General features: G+C 43.0%; 1 protein-coding gene across 2 annotated transcripts in view; it reads right to left on the bottom strand.

The window, feature by feature from the left end:
- Positions 1–6,139: 6,139 nt before the first annotated feature.
- gria4b (glutamate receptor, ionotropic, AMPA 4b) overlaps positions 6,140–21,741 on the bottom strand; it is a 263,186-nt gene continuing 247,584 nt past the window's right edge. For both annotated transcript variants that reach the window (XM_034177668.1, XM_034177666.1), the window contains exon 16: positions 6,140–7,365. In XM_034177668.1, the coding sequence (XP_034033559.1) occupies positions 7,201–7,365 (165 nt within the window). In that variant the 3' untranslated portion in view covers positions 6,140–7,200. The remainder of the gene's footprint in view (positions 7,366–21,741) is intronic.

Below are 21,741 nucleotides of genomic sequence, written 5' to 3'. Positions count from 1 at the left end.
ATTTAGCCTGCATATGCTGACCGTATTAAAAATGCTGCCAAATGCGGGTGTATGTTTAAGAAATCAATGCAGCCGTCACACCTTGATGACTTAACCAGCGTATGCCGACAGCCCCATTTCCACCAAGCGGTTTGGGTCGGTGCTGCATGGTATTATACATGTCAGAATGGTTAATTTGCATTTCCATTGCAGGACCCTTTGTTTGGTAGGTGGAACACTTAAATATTAACGGGCATGTCATCAAACGCACATATGGTGTCATGCTGTGTCTCCGCTGCACACAGAGGCACAACAGACTAATTTTAACGTTATTTAATTTAATTTTATTTTTGTCTTGGTGGATCATGGGATTTAATTTAATCGCATGCAGACAGAGTCCACTGATGTCTGTGATAAACGCTGAGACGCTAATGAGGTGCAAAGTGCTAGCTTCCTCTGCTGAGACGCGCACCCGCTGGAACTGAAAAACACAGATGGACTTCTTTAAAACACGTTTCTTCAGCCACAACAAGGAATTAAAGTATTTTCAGATGTTGTTTTCCAAAATGAGGGTGCTTTATGTGGCTACATGTTCGTCAGGCTGTGATGATGAATCTGACTGAATTGAACAGGTCAGATTAAGACTTTATATTTACTCCATGTGTTGAATGGTTTTAATATTTGAAACAGTCTGTTCACATGAGGACTGCAGTTTTCAGCCTATCAGCAGACAGCATTAACGGATGTATTTAGACTTATGAGTAACTTACATGAAACGTGTCAACAATCGTATAATTACCTACAATTTCTGTCCTGCATGTGCAACATGTATGAGTCATACGCTGGCATACATGGAAAATTTTAAGCATGCCCAAAAATTTTCAAGGTACTCAGCGTATTACAGCATATATCAATGTGCTTCAGTGTGCTCTTAACTTACACAAACTTACTCATAACTTATAAGTTGTACACCAGCGTATGCCAGCGTAATTTAATATGGTTGGCATACGATGGCTAAATGGTCAAGGTGTAACAGGGGCTTTAGGTGGCAGAAGCTCAGTTTGCTATCTTAAAAGTGGGAAAGGAAATGACAAGTTTAAAGTTTAAAGTGAAGCAAAACCATCTGAATTGTATATGTTTAGTGGTGGGTCAGTAGATTCTGTTCTTAAAGTTTTAACAGAAATAAATAAATGAAATAAATAAACTGTAGAACTGCAACGTCTTGTAAGAACCAAAGCGGATGTAGCGTTAAACCAGTTTGAAACTGCGGAGCAGTGGTTAGCATTCATGTTCAAACCTGCTTTGCATGCTTTCCTCATGTCTGTGTGGCTTTCTTGCCACCATTAATAACGTACACATTAGATTTGTTAAACGTGCCAAATCGATGTCTGGGATTTGCTGTGGCAACGCTGTACGAAAGAGATTAGCCACAAAGGAGGAAAAGGACTGAAAACTATTTAACACTCTCAAACATTTTTAAAAAGTCAAGCCCAGTTTTACTTGCATCAGATTCTTTCATTTGCGATCCTGCTACAAGTTAAAATTTACTTTGGTCTGTGATAATGCTATGAACAAACTGATTTTCCAGAGTTTTGTGCTTTTCATTTTTTGTGAATGTGTACAGAAATGTGGCACTGTATGGCCACCATACACTCAGATCAGAAAAGCACTCACACTGTCAAACAAGATGCATTTTTTTTTTTTTTTTTACTTTTGCAGTTTTTTAGTCCGTTTTCACACTTCACATGTTGCATTTTTACACAACATTGTAAAAACACACGTGGTTCTGATGTCATCAATCATTCTGATTAACAATTGTTTTAGAAATTGTCAGTATTATGCAGCTGTTCACTGAATGGCAGCTTTGTTTGCTTTGCACCGATATAAAAGTACAAATACTCTTTTTGTTTGTGATAATACATCAGTACTTTGTGGTATTACAGTTTACTGGTACTGTAGCTGACCTTAGGTACGTGCTGCTTTAAAACAATCATCTGCATGATATTTTCATCACTGCTTTGATGTTCTGTATTCTTCATAACGCAGAAGTAAAAATACTTCTAAATGTAGTTATGTACTTCATTGGTCTGTATTGTACTTTTTGAAACCATAATAAAAACCTCAACATCAGTTAATATTATAGTACAATCATTTAATAAAGATTATTAATTGACAGTTTTCTTTGGAGAGCAGATTTGGAAAAAAAAAGTGTGGATCGCTACAATACAAAAAAATAATGTTGAAGTAATGGCGCCATCTCTGAATATTTTGGTTTGTTTTGTTGCGCTGACTCAGCTATGGTAATCCCCCACCCCCCCAAAAAACTGCTGCTACACACATTTTTTTAAGGTTAATGTCAAAGGTCAACTACATCTCCAAAGCAGGAAAAGTTGGGATGTGCGAAAAATGCATCCCCCCCCCCGTGATTCTTACGTTACTTGAACTTTGGTTTCACTGCAGACAACATGAACTCCAAGAAAGTTCATGTGCTGTGTTGTCACATTCATTTGATAATATGTGTCCATTCCTTCATTTAAGACCTACAACACATTGCCCCCCTGCCCAAAAAACAGTTGTGATGGGAACATTTAGCGTTAGTAATGAGGTAAAATAAAAAGAGATATATTTAAATAATACAAAATGATGTCATCTCAAACAGGCAATATCAACAGGTGAATGTAATCATAATTTGGGACAAATAGAAATGTTTAAAAACAATATTTCTCAAAGAAAGACTGGAACAGATTTGTATATTTCTCCACCTCAATTCATCATGCCATTGAACATTTCAAAGAATCTAAGAATTTCAGTGCGTAAAGAGTGCAAGCCGAAGCTGAACACTCGTGATCTCTGATCCCTCGGACGGCACTGCATCAACAACCAACCTTCATCAACAGCTGATATAACCACATGGGCAAGGCATTACTTTTGAAAACCTTTGTCAAGCACTAAAATATGGAGTTACATTCACAAATGCCACTTCAAGCTTATCTCTGCAAAAATGAACTGTATGATATGTGAACTTTGTCCAGAAGCAGAATCGACTTCTCTGGACTCTGTGGTATCTGGGTTGGATCATCACAGTGCAGATGTGTATTGTGGTCATGATCAGTATTTAGGATTGTTTTTTTTAAATGGAAGAAATGGATGTCAAAAACGAAAATGACCATCCAGATTATTACCAGCCAAAAGCCAGGGTCTGCCTTGTCATTTACACTCTGTGAGGCACCATTAAAGCAGAAAAGTGCACTAAAATATTAGAGCAACATATGCTGCCTTCAAGACTTTACCAGATATCAGTGTATTTTTTAACAAGACAATACAAAACCACATTCTGCACACATTAGAAATGCATGGCTGCAGAAGACGACAGCACGGATACTGGACTGGCCTGCCTGCAGTTCTCACCTGTCCACAAGAGAGAATGAGTGGACAATTTTGAAACCAAAACTCCAGCAATGGTGCCCCCATATTGCTGCACACCTTAAGATGTGTTTGTAGGAAGAATGGTGCAAAATAACACCTGAATGTATTTTAACCAGATATCGTTTTAGAACAGGGGTGCTCAAGTTTGGTCCTCGAGATCTACCTTCCTGACACTCTTAGTTGTCTCCCTGTTCCAACACAACTGAATTCAATGAAAGACTCGTTAGCAGGCTTTTAATGAGCCTTTCATTGGATTCAGGTGTGTTGGAGCAGGGAGACAACTAAGAGTGTCAGGATGAGCCTTTCATTGAATTCAGTTGTGTTGGAACAGGGAGACAACTAAGAGTGTCAGGAAGGTAGAGCTCGAGGACCGAACTTGAGCACCCCTGTTCTAGAATATTCATTAAATATAAAGTGCAGAGTGAAGGTGCAAAGGTCCGGCTCAGGCTTTCTGCAGAGCTTTCAGAGCCCTCTGGGGGAAGAAGCTGTTTTTAAGTCTTTCTGTTTCCGTGTCCTCAGGACTGTGAGTCTGCCAGAGGGGAGGGGGTCAAAAAGACGTTGTCCAGGGCGGGTGCAGTCAGACCTGATCTTTTCGGCTCTGTTTCTCAGCCGGGCAGAGTGGATATGGTCCAGGGGTGGAAGAGGGACACCGATGATCTCTTGTGCAGACTTGATGACCAACTGCAGGTCTTTCCTCTCTTCTGAGGTGTAGCTGGAGAACCTCACCGTGCATCCGTAGGACACTTTCTATGGAAGAAGTTGGTGATAAGTTTCTGTGGGTGCCCAGATTTCCTGAGGGTCTGCAGAAAGTCTCTGCTGGTCCTTTTTCACAAGCTCCTTGGTGTTCACTCCCCACGTGAAGTTCTCTGAGATGTGAACACCAAGGTACTTGAAACTGCTCACCTGTTCCACCTCTTCTCCACTGATCACCAGGCTGGCGTGCGTTCTGTCCTTGTGTTTCCTGAAGTCAATGATGAGCTCCTTTATATTGTTGGTGTTGATGAGCAGATCATTGTTCTGACACTAGGATGTGAGGCCCTGGAGCATCTCTCTGTAGGCTGCCTCACTGTTGTTGGTTATCATCCCCACCATGGCTGTGTCATCTGCTGAGTATGTAATTTGTGCTATGAATGGGAGAGCAGTCATGTGATAAGCAAGTATAAGAGTGGGCTGAGAACACAGCCTTGGGGAGTGCCGGTGTTCAGTGGCAGAGGAGATGAGGTCTCCAAGTCTCATGTGTGTTATCTGTTGGATCGTCCCAATACTATATTTTTGCGCTGTGCCTGAAAACATGACCATGATCACCATCATGTTCACCACAGTCTTCAACAGGGCCGTGGAACCAGGAACCTTTCAGGATCAGGTGCGTTTTTCCAACAAAACTCAGCTGATGTATTTTTACTCCGGCATAGTACCGATTAACTCTGTGTCAGTGTTTTTGTGTCTTACACTGTGTGACAGTCACATTTAATCCATGCGGGAAATGTGGCGTCATTTCTTTAAATAAGCTCTGATTTGGAGATATATTTAAAAAGTTATTTTATTAGTGTTTTGTTAATGTTTATGATTTTGTCAATGCTTTTTTTTTCTACATTTTGATTTTGTTAATATTTTAAGCATTTTTAATTTTGTATTTTATGAAATATTTTCTTTGTTTTTAATGCTGCATTAATTTATTTTTGTTTTACATTTGTTTTTCCGTTTTGTTGATATTTCAAAAATTGTTTAAAGTTTTTTTTGTGCATTTAGTTAATTTTTCTTTTTAATCTTTGTTGGTGTTTTTGTAAAACGTTTGTTAATATAGTTCGTGAATTCCACCCCCCCCCCACACACACACTTTAGGATCACCAAAGTCTCTCTGTACTGTATTTTCTGGAGTACTCGTATATGTCTCTTTTTTTTAACTACTCTGGGAGGTGCTGTGTAATTTTTACAAAAAAAAAAATTACACATTTGTTATGAATAATATTAATTATGATTATTTATAAAGGCCTTTCACAGAAATCAAAGCACGAAACAAAACAAATTCTAAAAAAAAAAAAAAAAAAAAATGCCAATGATAAAAAAATTTAACAAAACTGCACAACAATAATGCACAAAAATCCCAAATTAAAGAGTTGATAATACAGAAAAAGGTCCCATTTATACTCTGGAAAATACGATAATGATATATTCTGACACCTATAAATGTTCAGTTCATTCAGTTGGTCGTCGACCTTTGATTCTTTCAGCATCATTCTTCATTTTCAAAAGTTGTTTCTCTCACTGTCATTTACTTTATTAAACACTAGGGGGCAATAAAGTCAAATGTTCAGGCAGCTGAAATAACTGAGGGCTGAACGTTGAGGTATAATTTTAGGGACAAGCCTCAACATTAAAAACATGAAAGTATAGAGTAACAGAAAATAAAATCCTAAAACAAACGGCCTCCACAGAGTGGGCGTGTCCACTGGCAATCAGACTTCACGCAGACTTGTTAAGGAGGCCACGCCCCCTGGGTATCACTGGCTGTGGTCTTCTTGTTCCATGTTTGAAGTGTCCTCTGTGTCCTTCGAGAAGCACAAAAAAACAGGACATCGTGTTAGAATCAGTGGGCGTGATCAACAGAGCCACGCCCACTCTGGAGGGTTCCATCCTGAAACCAAAGAACCAACCAAGACGCCTACATGTCAACACAAATCACAAATTCAAATTTTCTAAAACATCATGTTTGAATAAGGACACAATGGAGTCATTTAAAATAAATTTTTATTAAAAAAACAAAGTAAAACAAAACAAAATAGAAAAGGAATCAAACTAAAGATCGAACAGTTGAAACCAAATGTCATATTTGAAGTGAGCTGAAGTCTTTCAGCTGGTTTCTGGTATCCGGTCACAGTGCGCGTGAGAGAGAACATCAGTCACCTGAAGATCCACAGTGTTTAAATCATAGCGGCTCAGATTTAATGCAAAAGGAAACACGCCACAAACGTTTCTCCTCAAATGACATTTCAAAGAATGACATGAGGAAAAAAAAAAAAACATTTGAAAGTTTGGGGTCGAAGCTATGGAACATTCTTTGTGGAATATCTGAATTATCGCCTCTGTGACGGGTGGAATCGGTCAATTCAGACATTTTTACCAACACTCCCTTTTCATCTTTTTTCATTATTGCCGTGAATAAAATCATTAAATGTAATTACAAAAACATCTCATCACTACCTGCTATGTACACGTTGAAAAAAAGCAAGCACGTTATACAGTCGTTGCTATTTACACCCGTTTTCTTCTTCATTTACATATTTACTTATTTTCACAGTCTCCGAAGTTTTCTCCTATTTTCAGTATCAACAGATTTATTTATTTCATTTTTTTTTGGTGTGTATTAATACAAATATTTTTTTTTCGTGTCTCCATGGGTGAAAACTGTGCCGGTGCCATGCGTTGATATCCAGACTGCTCTTGTCTCCAGAGAAACTCTTCAGCTTCACAACAATTGTGATTGTGGTTTGGTTTCGCCACATCACAGCAACCCAGGAAAGTTTACAGTTTTCTCGTCTTCATCATAACGTGATATTAAAATGTTCCTTCCCTCGCTGTCTTCTGGTGGAATTCACGTGCCACGTCTTCTTTAAAAAAGTTCAGTTCAGTTTTGGCCTTGCAATGATTTCTCAGAATGAGTCTTTACCTCATCCATTGGTGCCGTCTCGCCCCCTGGTGGTGAGCCGCCGGGTGCGTGAATCCTGGTTCTGGTAGTTTTGTGGGCGGTGTGGTTTTTGTTTGTTTGGATTAAGGCACTTGAGAAGTTTTTGGTTTTCACGGCAGCTCAGAGGACACCAGGGTGAGGCCGGAGCTCTGGCGGAGTGGTGGTCCAGCGTGCACGGCTTTGGGACAGTCGGGTGTCAGCACGCGACCGTTCTCACCGACACTGCCGGTGATAGACAGACGGGCTTTGTTCCTCATGGCTTCTGTAAATGTTAGCTGAGGGGAGAAAACAACGAATGTAAGCAAAGAAAAAACTGAGAACATCCCACCTGGAAGTGCAGACTGGAGTTTTTGGGCAAGTTCATGCAAGTTTTTAACACTTTTGTATTTCTTATTAATATTGCTGATTCTGGATTTGCCGTTGGATCCAATGACTTCAACAAACAAACAAATACTTCATTTAATCCGAGCTCCAAAATTAACACAACTAAGAGTCAGAATGCTAATGTCAACCACAGTGACAGTAACAAAACAAAAATGGCAGAAGGCTCTAATAAAAAAAAAGGGTTAAAATTTTCTAACTGCTGGGAAATCTGTCACCTTTTCCTGCACGTTTGGATGCAGATTGATTTTGTGTTTGGAAAGAAAACTCCAATCTGCGTCAACAGGATGTGTGAACACACAAAAGCATGTGAAAATCTACACAAGTAGACATTTAAATATGCAGACAGGTGACAAATTACAGGAAAAACCTTTAGGTATTAATCGCCAGAGAAATGACTTTAAATGTCCATCTTCTAAATCTGCTTGTTCCAGTAAACCGTACGGTCACATTAGCTACAAGAGACAGCTGCAAAGTGACCAGCTGCCATTCATTTTCAATCAGAGTGGGCATTCTGCAGCGACAAGAGACAACGGTTGCTACACTGCCTAGCTAGGTGGGGCCAACATAGACAAAAGGACTTTTTTATGCAAAAGCTAAGTGACCAGACACGCTGACTGCCAATCAGAGTAAAGGCAGCGTGATCACAGCTGGTTGCTCGCTCAAACAAAATCCATGAATGTCATTTTTTTCTCATATATTTTGAAAAAGTTAGCAAGGAATAAACACTGCTAAATCAAAAAAAAAAAACCAAAACATTTCTTGCAGATAAAGTGGTCCTCAGAGGCGCTGCCTGTGCTTAGTTTGACTGATTATTTTGTTATTATGGTTTAAGAGGATGGTCCCCACTCTGAGTCCGGTCTGCTGAATTTTCTTCCTATCATCAAACTGCCTGAAGGAGGTTTTCTTGACTGCTGCCTCCAACGGGCTTTGCTCAGGCGGTGAGTACGTTTTAGATTTAGATTTTATTTAAATTCACGTCCACTTAACAGTAATTTTCTTCCATATTTGATGCCTGTTATTACTTAAGAAACCTAATCTTGACCCTAGTGTACTGAAAAACTACAGCCTGATATCAAATCTATCATTTTGGTCTAAAATTCTGGAAAAAGTGGTGTCACAGCAACTTGTAGACTATCTTACTGAGAATAATCTTTTTGAGCCACTGCAATCTGCTTTTAGAAAATATCATTCCAGAGAATGATATTTTCTAATGATATAATTATGAGCTGAAGTCTTTCAGCTCATAATTATATGATAATGATATAATTATATTATTATTATTATGAATGAATGATCTTCTGCTTACAATGGATTCGGACACCACTATGGTTCTGGTGCTGTTAGATCTTAGTGCTGCATTTGATACAGTGGATCATCATATTCAAATCAAATCAAATCAAATCAATTTCATTTATATAGCGCCAAATCACAACAAACAGTTGCCCCAAGGTGCTTCATATTGTAAGGCAAAGCCATACAATAATTAAAGAAAAACCCCAACTGTCAAAACGACCCCCTATGAGCAAGCACTTGGCGACAGTGGGAAGGAAAAACTCCCTTTTAACAGGAAGAAACCTCCATCAGAACCAGGCTCAGGGAGGGGCAGTCTTCTGCTGGGACTGGTTGGGCTGAGGGAGAGAACCAGGAAAAAGACATGCTGTGGAAGAGAGCAGAGATCAATCAATGGTACTACGAGGTCCCTAAGATAAGATGGGACCTGATTATTCAAAACCTTATAAGTAAGAAGAAGAATTTTAAATTCTCTTCTAGAATTAACAGGAAGCCAATGAAGAGAGGCCAATATGGGTGAGATATGCTCTCTCCTTCTAGTCCCTGTCAGTACTCTAGCTGCAGCATTTTGAATTAACTGAAGGCTTTTCAGGGAACTTTTAGGACAACCTGATAATAATGAATTACAATAGTCCAGCCTAGAGGAAATAAATGCATGAATTAGTTTTTCAGCATCACTCTGAGACAAGATCTTTCTAATTTTAGAGATATTGCGCAAATGCAAAAAAGCAGTCCTACATATTTGTTTAATATTCGCATTGAATGACATATCCTGATCAAAAATGACTCCAAGATTTCTCACAGTATTACTAGAGGTCAGGGTAATGCCATCCAGAGTAAGGATCTGGTTAGACACCATGTTTCTAAGATTTGTGGGGCCAAGTACAATAACTTCAGTTTTATCTGAGTTTAAAAGCAGGAAATTAGAGATCATCCATGTCTTTATGTCTATAAGACAATCCTGCAGTTTAGCTAATTGGTGTGTGTCCTCTGGCTTCATGGATAGATAAAGCTGGGTATCATCTGCGTAACAATGAAAATTTAAGCAATGCTGTCTAATAATACTGCCTAAGGGAAACATGTATAAAGTGAATAAAATTGGTCCTGGCACAGAACCTTGTGGAACGCCATAATTAACCTTAGTCTGTGAAGAAGATTCCCCATTTACATGAACAAATTGTAATCTATTAGATAAATATGATTCAAACCACTGCAGCGCAGTGCCTTTAATACCTATGGCATGCTCTAATCTCTGTAATAAAATTTTATGGTCAACAGTATCAAAAGCAACACTGAGGTCTAACAGAACAAGCACAGAGATGAGTCCACTGTCTGAGGCCATAAGAAGATCATTTGTAACCTTCACTAATGCTGTTTCTGTACTATGATGAATTCTAAAACCTGACTGAAACTCTTCAAATAGACCATTCCTCTGCAGATGATCAGTTAGCTGTTTTACAACTACCCTTTCAAGAATTCTTGAAAGAAAAGGAAGGTTGGAGATTGGCCTATAATTAGCTAAGATAGCTGGGTCAAGTGATGGCTTTTTAAGTAATGGTTTAATTACTGCCACCTTAAAAGCCTGTGGTACATAGCCAACTAATAAAGATAGATTGATCATATTTAAGATCGAAGCATTAATTAATGGTAGGGCTTCCTTGAGCAGCCTGGTAGGAATGGGGTCTAATAGACATGTTGATGGTTTGGAGGAAGTAACTAATGAAAATAACTCAGACAGAACAATCGGAGAGAAAGAGTCTAACCAAATACCGGCATCACTGAAAGCAGCCAAGAGAACGATATGTCTTTGGGATGGTTATGAGTAATTTTTTCTCTAATAGTTAAAATTTTATTAGCAAAGAAAGTCATGAAGTCATTACTAGTTAAAGTTAAAGGAATACTCGGCTCAATAGAGCTCTGACTCTTTGTCAGCCTGGCTACAGTGCTGAAAAGAAACCTGGGGTTGTTCTTATTTTCTTCAATTAGTGATGAGTAGTAAGATGTCCTAGTTTTATGGAGGGCTTTTTTATAGAGCAACAGACTCTTTTTCCAGGCTAAGTGAAGATCTTCTAAATTAGTGAGACGCCATTTCCTCTCCAACTTACAGGTTATCTGCTTTAAGCTGCGAGTTTGTGAGTTATACCACGGAGTCAGGCACTTCTGATTTAAGGCTCTCTTTTTCAGAGGAGCTACAGCATCCAAAGTTGTCCTCAATGAGGATATAAAACTATTGATGAGATAATCTATCTCACTCACAGAGTTTAGGTAGCTACTCTGCCCTGTGTTGGTATATGGCATTGGAGAACATAAAGGAATCATATCCTTAAACCTAGTTACAGCGCTTTCTGAAAGACTTCTACTGTAATGAAACTTATTCCCCACTGCTGGGTAGTCCATCAGAGTAAATGTAAATGTTATTAAGAAATGATCAGACAGAAGGGGGTTTTCAGGGAATACTGTTAAGTCTTCAATTTCCATACCATAAGTCAGAACAAGATCTAAGGTATTATTAAAGTGGTGGGTGGACTCATTTACATTTTGAGCAAAGCCAATCGAGTCTAACAATAGATTAAATGCAGTGTTGAGGCTGTCATTCTCAGCATCTGTGTGGATGTTAAAATCGCCCACTATAATTATCTTATCTGAGCTAAGCACTAAGTCAGACAAAAGGTCCGAAAATTCACAGAGAAACTCGACCAGGTGGACGATAGATAACAACAAATAAAACTGATTTTTGGGACTTCCAATTTGGATGGACAAGAATAAGAGTCAAGCTTTCAAATGAATTAAAGCTCTGTCTGGGTTTTTGATTAATTAATAAGCTGGAATGGAAGATTGCTGCTAATCCTCCACCTCGGCCCATGCTACGAGCGTTCTGGCAGTTAGTGTGACTCGGGGGTGTTGACTCATTTAAACTAACATATTCATCCTGCTGTAACCAGGTTTCTGTAAGGCAGAATAAATCAATATGTTGATCAATTATTATATAATTTACTAACAGGGACTTAGAAGAGAGAGATCTAATGTTTAATAGACCAGATTTAACTGTTTTAGTCTGTGGTGCAGTTGAAGGTGTTATATTATTTTTTCTTTTTGAATTTTTATGCTTAAATAGATTTTTGCTGGTTATTGGTGGTCTGGGAGCAGGCACCGTCTCGACGGGGATGGGGTAATGAGGGGATGGCAGGGGGAGAGAAGCTGCAGAGAGGTGTGTAAGACTACAACTCTGCTTCCTGGTCCCAACCCTGGATAGGGTTGGGACCATGGAGAATTATTGGAAGCAGAATTAATGGAGTCTGATGAATAAAATCACATCACATGTCACACATAAATACAGTTTGATGAATAAAGCAAAGTCACATGTCACACATAGATAGTCATGGATGGATAGTCACGGTTTGGAGGATTTAAGAAAATTGGCCAGATTTCTAGAAATGAGAGCTGCTCCATCCAAAGTGGGATGGATGCCATCTCTCCTAACAAGACCAGGTTTTCCCCAGAAGCTTTGCCAATTATCTATGAAGCCCACCTCATTTTTTGGACACCACTCAGACAGCCAGCAATTCAAGGAGAACATGCGGCTAAACATGTCACTCCCGGTCCGATTGGGGAGGGGCCCAGAGAAAACTACAGAGTCCGACATTGTTTTTGCAAAGCTACACACCGATTCAATGTTAATTTTAGTGACCTCCGATTGGCGTAACCGGGTGTCATTACTGCCGACATGAATTACAATCTTACCAAATTTACGCTTAGCCTTAGCCAGCAGTTTCAAATTTCCTTCGATGTCGCCTGCTCTGGCCCCCAGAAGACATTTGACTATGGTTGCTGGTGTCGCTAACTTCACATTTCTCAAAACAGAGTCGCCAATAACCAGAGTTTGTTCCTCGGCGGGTGTGTCGCCGAGTGGGGAAAAACGGTTAGAAATGTGAACGGGTTGGCGGTATACACGGGGCTTCTGTTTAGAACTACGCTTCCTCCTCACAGTCACCCAGTCGGCCTGCTTTCCCGGCTGCTCGGGATCTGCCGGGAGGGAACTAACGGCGGCTAAGCTACCTTGGTCCGCACCGACTATAGGGGCCTGGCTAGCTGTAGGATTTTCCAAGGTGTGGAGCCGAGTCTCCAATTCACCCAGCCTGGCCTCCAAAGCTACGAATAAGCTACACTTATTACAAGTACCATTACTGCTAAAGGAGGCCTAGGAATAACTAAACATTTCACACCCAGAGCAGAAAAGTGCGGGAGAGACAGGAGAAGCCGCCATGCTAAATCGGCTAAGAGCTAGTAGCTGCTCTAAGCTAGCGGATTCCTAAAAACACGGAAAGTGAATAATGTGTAAATAATTTAGAGGTGATTCAGCAGAGGGAGTGCTTTAGTTAAGGCACGTGAAGATTATACTGTGAAACAAATCGTTATCTAGTTAACTAGATCAATCTAACTGTGCAGATTAAACAGCTAACAGATACAGCAAAACACCGCTGTGCTCTGGAACAGGAAGTGATACAATACCGCAGTGAGAGCCAAACACCAGATATTCTACTTGATAGGCTGGAAAATCATTTTGGGATTACTGGGAGTGCCCTTGCATGGCTGACATCATACTTGACCAGTCGTTCTACTGTGTTTTGTACAGTAACACTACCTCTAACCTTAGTGACATGAAATTTGGGGTTCCACAGGGGTCCGTCTTAGGCCCCCTGCTTTTCTCCCCTTATATAGCACCCCTTGGGCACATATTGTAGCATTTTGGGATTACCTTTCATTGCTACGCTGATGATACTCAGTTAAACATGTGGATAACTGCTGGTAATCTCATTCACATAAAATCCTTAGAAGATTGCCTTGCATCAGTGAGAAGTTGGATGTCTAGAATCTTCCTACTTTTAAACTCTGATAAGACTGAAATGATAGTTCTTGGTCCAGTGAGACATCGGCATCAATTTGACCAGTTAATGCTTAGCCTAGGCTCGTGTGTCATACATTACACTGACAAAGTGAGGAACCTTGAGGTAATTTTTGGTCCTACATTGTCCTTTGACCTCCACATTAGAGATATTACAAGGACTGCTTTCTTCCACCTGCGAAATATAGCGAAGATTCTTCCCATCCTGTCTATGGCTGATGCTGAGACCTTGATCCATGTGTTTATCTCTTCTAGATTGGACTACTGCAATGTTCTATTTTCTGGTTTTCTGGCTCTCCAAGTGGTTCAAAATGCTGCAGCCAGACTTTTGACACGAAGTAGAAAGTTCGACCACATTACACCCATTTTGGCGTCTCTTCACTGGCTTCCTGTCCCAGTGAGATCAGATTTTAAGATTCTGCTACTAACCTATAAAATTATTCATGGACTGGCACCTCCCTACCTAGCTGACCTAATTAAACCTTATGTACCGGCCCGGGCTTTGCGTGCTCAGGGTGCAGGACTACTTTGTGTCCCTAGGGTGAATAAGAAGTCTGTGGGTCATAGAGCTTTCTCTTATCGTGCCCCTGTTCTGTGGAATGATCTCCCTGCGTCAGTTAAACAGTAAGATTCTGTGGAAACTTTCAAGTCTAGACTTAAGAAGCACTTATTTTCCCTTTCATATGGCTAGCATACTGGTATAGTTTTGTTTTATGCTTTTTACTCTTTTAATTCATTTTATTAGTAAACATAGTGTGCCATGGCCTCAACTTTTCCATAAATTCGTGGCATTCTAGTGAAGCTTAGGGATAGTGGCCGGCGATCACCTTAGTATTTCTTCTGTTTTTCTTGTTGTTTAATGCTGGCAAATTATACAGTATTTCTTGTCTTTCTGATGCCTGATTCTGTTTTTTCTCTCTGTTTAAGGTGCAGCTCTATCCAGAGATGGGTGTGGTATATTTGTTGGCGACCCTCCTGTCCTGTGCACCAACAGCTTTTCCTGTATATTAGTTTTGTGAATTGTTCTGTAATTTATGTCTGTATCATGGCCCAAGCAGAGTGTCACCCCTTTGAGGTTTCTTCCTCAGAGGGAGTTTTTCCTTACCCCTGTTGCTCTGGGGGTTGGCAAGGTTAGACCCTACTTGTGCAAAGCGCCTTGAGGCAACTCTGTTGTGATTTGGCACTATATAAATGAAAATAAATTTAAAATTAAATTTAATTTTTTTTTCCAACTGTGCTCAGACCTAAACAAGGCAGTCTCCATTCAAAGCCTGCGATTATTAACAAAATGCTGCTTGCTGCCTGCACTGTAATATGGTGTTAAGTTTCACACATATCTCTGGGTGTGGTGAACCAAACCGCTTTAGGTCAGGGCCCTCTGTGAGGCAGCGAACCCTCCCTGGAGCCTGACGTGCACCTGCTAAATGATGGAGGGCTGTGATTGGTTACTTTTCCGCTGTCTATGGTGTTTTATAATCATTTTAATATTTGTTGTGGGTGTGTTCTGTCGGTTGTGTCTGTATGCATTTGGATTTGCCTGTGTCCCTTTCTGAATTTTGTGTGTGTCTTCCCTCTGCCTGTCTTCCGGGTGGGTCCCTGTGACATTCTGTCATGTCTGATGCCCACGCCCCCCTTTGGGTTTCAGGATGTCTGTGTGTTCTGTGTATGTCCTCCTCATCCGTCAGTCGTGTCTGAGTCTGGTATGTGTGTGTGAGTGTGTACGTGTGCCCTTGGTTAGTGTCAAAGTGTGAAATGCATGTGTGTGTATGTATGTCCCTGGTTCGTGTCTGAGCCCAATGTGTGTGTGTATGTATGTTCTTCCGCTGTCTGTTTCTGTTGTGTCTATGCCATGTGTATGTGTGGTCCTTACAGTCTTGGTCTCATAGTCATTGTATCTTAGTGTTGTTGTCATTCTGTCTCCCCCGTCCACAGTTCACCTTGTCCTTATTATTCATGCTGATCAGTTTCTTTATGGACTTCTTGGTTTGTCATATTTGTCTTCCATTTTCAGTCCTTTCCATTTTGAGTTCTGTGTTTTTTTTTTGCATATATTCTTTGTCTTAGGTTTTGCACAGTTTGTTAATTGATCTACATTTGAGTTGCTTATCATTTATCATGTCATTTAGTTTCATGGTTGTTTGCATTTTGTTACTTGATATGTGTCTTGGCTGTTGGTCTTTTGTCAGTCACTGGTAGGTTTTGTTTCCACGTTCTGTCAGATGTTTTAGTCTCTTTGTGTTTTCACATGTCTCCAAGGTTTCCATTCTTTTTTGATCACTGCACCTGTTGTTTATTAGTTTAGCTTGTTTTTAAGTCACACCCGTGTCTCTGTTCAGTTGCTTGTCTATTGTGTTAGTTACAGAACTATATTAGTCTCTTTTGTAAGTATTTTTTGTGTCATCATACTCCACTGTTTCTGCCTTTTGTTACTCTTGTTCGCTCCTGGAACCTCCCTTTTGTTATCCACCCTGTCTCCTGGTTTGAGCCCTTTTTTGTATGCTCACCCCATCACTGGCATGTTGGATTGTTTGTCACTTTGGATCATTAAAGCACCGTTGTTTTTGCATCTTCACTTCTGTGTCCTGGCTGCCTGCTTTTGGGGTTCAATTTGACTCTGCTCCTGCACAATTCATAACAATATTGTTTGATCATTTGCAGCTGTGTTTGTGTAGTATTCTACTGGCCAGTAAACTTACAAATTATTATTATTATTATTATTATTAATATGGAATAAAGATATAGCTCATATTCACTTTTGCTGCAACTGATTTTGTGTTGACATGCTAATTAAAAAAAGGGGGGGCATCAATCGCTACTTTTATTGTAACTGGGATACCTAAAACGTTTGCACATCAACATACATTTTGGACAAAGTGAAAGTGAAGCTGAAAACTTAAAACTCTGATTTTATATATACACGTGTGTGTGTGTGTGTGTGTGTGTGTTTAGCCACTTTATCTATTTCAAGTAGTTGTATTCACATTTGTTTTAAATGTAGGCTTAAAATGTCAATTTTTTTAAAAATCATTTGAAATATTTCTTTGTCAACTATAATTTTGTTCAAATAATAGATTCACAAGCTTAGGTCCGTCTTAGGCCCCCTGCTTGTCTCCTTTTGTATAGCACCCCTTGCACACATATTGCAACGTTTTGGGATTACCTTTTATTTCTATGCTGATGATACTCAGTTGTACATGCCAATAACTGCTGGTAATCTCATACACATAAAGTTCTTAGAGAATTGCCTTGTGTCAGTAAAAAGCTGGATGTCCAGCAATTTCTTACTTTTAAACTCAGACTAGTGCAAAATTATGGTTCTTGGTCCAGCGAGACATCAGCATCAATTCGGCCAGCTAACGCTTAGCCTAGGCTCATGTGTCATACATCACACTGACAAAGTGATGAACCTTGGGGTGATTTTTGATCTCACATTGTACTTTGATCTTGACATTAGAGATATTACAAGGACTGCTTTCTTCCATCTGCGAAATATAGCGAAGATTAATCTCATCCTGTCTATGGCTGATGCAAAGACCCTGATTCATGCATTTGTCTCTTCTAGACTGGACTACTGCTATGTTCTATTTTCTGGTTTACTGCAGTCCAGAATTAGGGGTCTCCAATTGGTTCAAAATGCTGCTGCCAGACTCTTGACAAGAAGCAGAAAGTTCGACCACATTACAGCCATTTTGGCATCTCTTCACTGGCTTCCTGTCCCTGTGACATCAGATTTTAAGGTTCTGCTCTTAACCTATAAAATTATTCACGGACTAGCACCTCCCTACTTAGCTGACCTAATTAAACCCTATGTACCGGCCCCGGCTCTGTGTTCTCAGGGTACAGGACTGAATAATAAGTCTGCAGGTCACAGAGCTTTCTCTTATTGTGCACCCGTTTTGTGGAATGATCTACCTATGGTGATGAAACAGTCTGATTCTGTAGAGATTTTCAAGTCCAGACTTAAGACGCATCTATTCTCCCTCTTGTATGGCTGGCATACTGGCACAGTATGGTACTATGCTTCCTATCCCTTTAACTCATTTTATTAGTAACGGAACAGGTCTTGGCCTCACTTAATCTAAATTTGTGGTCTGTTAGTAAAGCTCAGGGCTAGTTACCGGTGATCACCTTAGTATTTTCCCTGCTTTCCTGTTGATTTACTGCTGTTGAATTATACCTGAGGTGCACTTTTTTCCGGCCGACTGATTCTGCTCTTTTTTCCCTGTCCAAGGCACTAAAGACTGTTGGGAAAGTGTAGTGACACGGACCCACAACAGGGGGCGTAAATGAATGGACAATGGAAGGAGTCAAATTATAACACTTTACTGTTGTGAATGACACAACCAAACACAGCAGATTCAGAATGTGCAACAGTCAATTAATAAAGGTGTCGTGTGGGCAGGCTCGACGATAGGAGACGCCCGTCTGGAAACGAACCGGAACCACACGATTTCCACCACCACCGAACCCGAAGAATACTGGAGCCGCCAAGTCCCGGAGTCCCCAGGTGGCCACCTTCCCGGCGTGTCGGATCTGGTACTGCTGGCAGAAAGCAAAAGACAGTCAAAGGGTGGGTGTGTGAACACCCAGTAACAATCCTGGTGGGAATTCCACCTCCGCCTCTCACTCAACACTTTGCAGCGGTCCCTCAGAAGAAAAAGAGCGCCGTCTTGCACAGCCTCCACTAAACGGACCGGTACTCCTGCAAACACTCACAATAACAGATTTACAAATATCACAAAAGGCTGAGGATATTACTTCCAGATGAAGATGATATCTCGGCAGTTTGGTGGAGGTGTCTTCCTGCTTTTATACCAGATGTGATGATTAGTGACAGCTGTCACGGATGATGGGTGACAGCTGTCACCACGGCTTGTTCCTGAGGCGGGCAGCGCCCTCTCGTGCCTGAAGCCCGCACTTCAGGCAGGGCGCCCTCTGGTGGTGGGCCAGCAGTACCTCCTCTTCAGCGGCCCACACAACAGGACCCCCCCCTCGCCAGGAGGCGCCCGACCAGGCTTGTCCGGGTGGCGACGATAGAAATCGGCCAGGAGGGCCGGGTCCAGGATGAAGCTCCTCTTCACCCAGGAGCGTTCTTCGGGTCCATACCCCTCCCAGTCCACCAAATACTGAAAGCCCCGGCCCATTCGACAGACGTCCAAGAGCCGGCAAACTGTCCAAGCCGGCTCCCCGTCGATAATACGGGCAGGAGGCGGCGCTGGACCGGGTGCACAGAGGGGCGAGGTGTGATGCGGTTTTATCCTGGAGACATGAAAGACCGGATGGATCCGCAGTGAGGCCGGGAGTTGGAGCCTCACTGCGGTAGGACTGAGGACCTTGAGGATGGGGAAGGGTCCAATGAATCGGTCTTTTAGTTTGGGGGACTCGACCTGGAGTGGAATGTCCTTGGTGGAAAACCACACCTCCTGCCCGGGCTGGTATGTGGGGGCCGGGGACCGTCGATGGTCTGCATGGGCTTTAGCCCTCGTCCAGGCCCTCAACAAGGCCGAATGGGCGGTGCGCCACACCCGACGGCATCTCCGCAGGTGGGCCTGGACCGAGGGCACACCGACCTCTCCCTCCACCAAAGGAAACAAAGGGGGTTGGTACCCCAGACACACCTCGAACGGGGAGAGGCCGGTGGCAGAGGACACCTGGCTGTTATGAGCGTACTCGATCCAAGCCAGATGTTCACTCCAAGCCGTCGGGTGCGCAGAGGTCGTGCACCTGAGGGCCTGCTCCAACTCCTGGTTGGCCCGTTCGACCTGATCGTTAGTCTGCGGGTGATACCCAGACGAGAGGCTTACAGTGGCCCCCAGTTCCCGGCAGAAACTTCTCCACACCTGCGAGGAGAACTAGGGACCGCGATCCGAAACGATGTCTGTTGGTATCCCATGCAGCCGGACGACATGGTGGACAAGGAGATCCGCCGTCTCCTGGGCCGACGGGAGCTTCGGGAGGGCCACGAAGTGGGCCGCCTTGGAGAAACGGTCCACTATCGTGAGTATGGTGGTGTGTCCCCGGGACGGCGGGAGGCCCGTGACAAAATCCAGACCGATGTGGGACCAGGGGTGGTGAGGCACAGGAAGTGGCTGTAGAAGTCCCTGTGCCTTCTGGTGGTCCGCCTTGCCCCTGGCGCAGGTGGTGAAGGCCTGGATGTAAGCCCGGACATCAGTCTCCAGGGACGCCCACCAGAAGCGCTGCCGGACTACTGCCACGGTCCTACGCACCCCTGGGTGGCAGGAGAGCTTGGACCCGTGACAGAAGTCCAGAACGGCAGCTCTGGCTTCTGGTGGGACGTATAGTCTGTTCTTCGGCCCTGTTCCGGGATCCGGGCTCCGTGCCAGGGCCTCCCGGACGGTCTTCTCCACGTCCCAGGTTAGGGTAGCCATGATAGTGGACTCCGGGAGAATGGGTTCTGGTGGATCCGACAGCTCGGTCTTGACTTCCTGTTCATGCACCCGGGACAGGGCATCCGATCTTTGGTTTTTGATCCCGGGGCGGTAGGTGATCCGGAAGTCAAAACGGCGGAAAAACAGTGACCAGCGGGCTTGCCTGGGGTTCAGTCGCTTGGCGGTCCTGATATACTCCAGGTTCCGGTGGTCAGTGAAAACCGTGAAAGGCACTGACGCTCCCTCCAGCAGGTGTCTCCGCTCCTCAAGAGCCTCTTTCACCGCAAGGAGCTCTCGATTGCCCACGTCATAGTTCCGCTCTGCTGGGGTCAACCTGCGGGAAAAATAGGCACACGGGTGAAGAACCTTATCGGTTTCTCCGCTCTGGGATAGCACGGCTCCTATCCCTGAGTCAGAGGCGTCCACTTCAACCACAAACTGGCGACCAGGATCGGGCTGCACCAAGACCGGTGCAGTCGAGAACCGGCGTTTCAACTCCCTAAACGCGGCTTCGCACCGATCCGACCAGGTGAAGGGAACTTTTGGTGAGGTCAGGGCCGTCAGGGGGCTAACTACCTGACTATACCCCTTAATGAACCTCCTGTAGAAATTTGTGAAGCCGAGGAACTGTTGCAGCTTCCTACGGCTTGTAGGTTGGGGCCAGTCTCTCACCGCTGCGACCTTGGCCGCATCCGGGGCGACGGAGTTGGAGGAGATGATAAACCCCAGGAAGGACAAAGAAGTGCGGTGAAACTCACACTTCTCGCCCTTCACAAACAACCGGTTCTCCAACAACCGCTGCAGGACCTGACGTACATGCCGTACATGGGTCTCAGGGTCCGGAGAAAAGATGAGTATATCATCCAGATATACGAAGACGAATCGGTGCAGGAAGTCCCGCAAGACGTCATTAACCAAAGCTTGGAACGTCGCGGGGGCGTTAGTGAGGCCGAACGGCATGACCAGGTACTCAAAATGACCTAACGGGGTGTTAAATGCCGTCTTCCATTCGTCTCCCTTCCGGATCCGAACTAGGTGGTATGCGTTCCTAAGATCCAACTTTGTGAAGATTTTGGCTCCATGCAGGGGGGTGAACACTGAATCCAACAAAGGCAACGGGTATCGGTTGCGAACCGTGATCTCGTTCAGCCCCCGATAATCAATGCATGGACGAAGACCGCCATCTTTTTTGCCCACAAAAAAGAAACCTGCTCCCATCGGAGAGGTGGAGTTACGGATCAGCCCGGCAGCTAAGGATTCCCGGATGTAGGTCTCCATTGATTCGCGCTCAGGTCGGGAGAGGTTGTACAGCCTGCTGGACGGGAACTCCACGCCTGGCAACAAATCGATGGCACAATCATATGGACGGTGCGGGGGAAGAGTGAGTGCCCGATCCTTGCTAAAAACGTCAGCAATATCGTGGTACTCAACCGGCACCGCCGACAGATTGGGGGGAACTTGGACCTGCTCCTTAGCCTGGGAACCGGGAGGAACCGAGGATCCCAAACACATCCGATGGCAGGTTTCACTCCACTGTACCACCACCCCGGACGGCCAATCAATCCGGGGATTGTGTTTCATCATCCAGGGGAACCCCAGAATCACACGGGAGGTAGAAGGAGTCACAAAAAACTCAATCTCCTCCCTATGATTCCCTGACACTACCAGAGTTACTGGTGGTGTCT

This window comes from Thalassophryne amazonica, chromosome 9 (assembly GCF_902500255.1).
Source record: "Thalassophryne amazonica chromosome 9, fThaAma1.1, whole genome shotgun sequence".
NCBI lineage: Eukaryota > Metazoa > Chordata > Actinopteri > Batrachoidiformes > Batrachoididae > Thalassophryne > Thalassophryne amazonica.
This window is presented reverse-complemented; position numbering and strand designations above follow the sequence as displayed.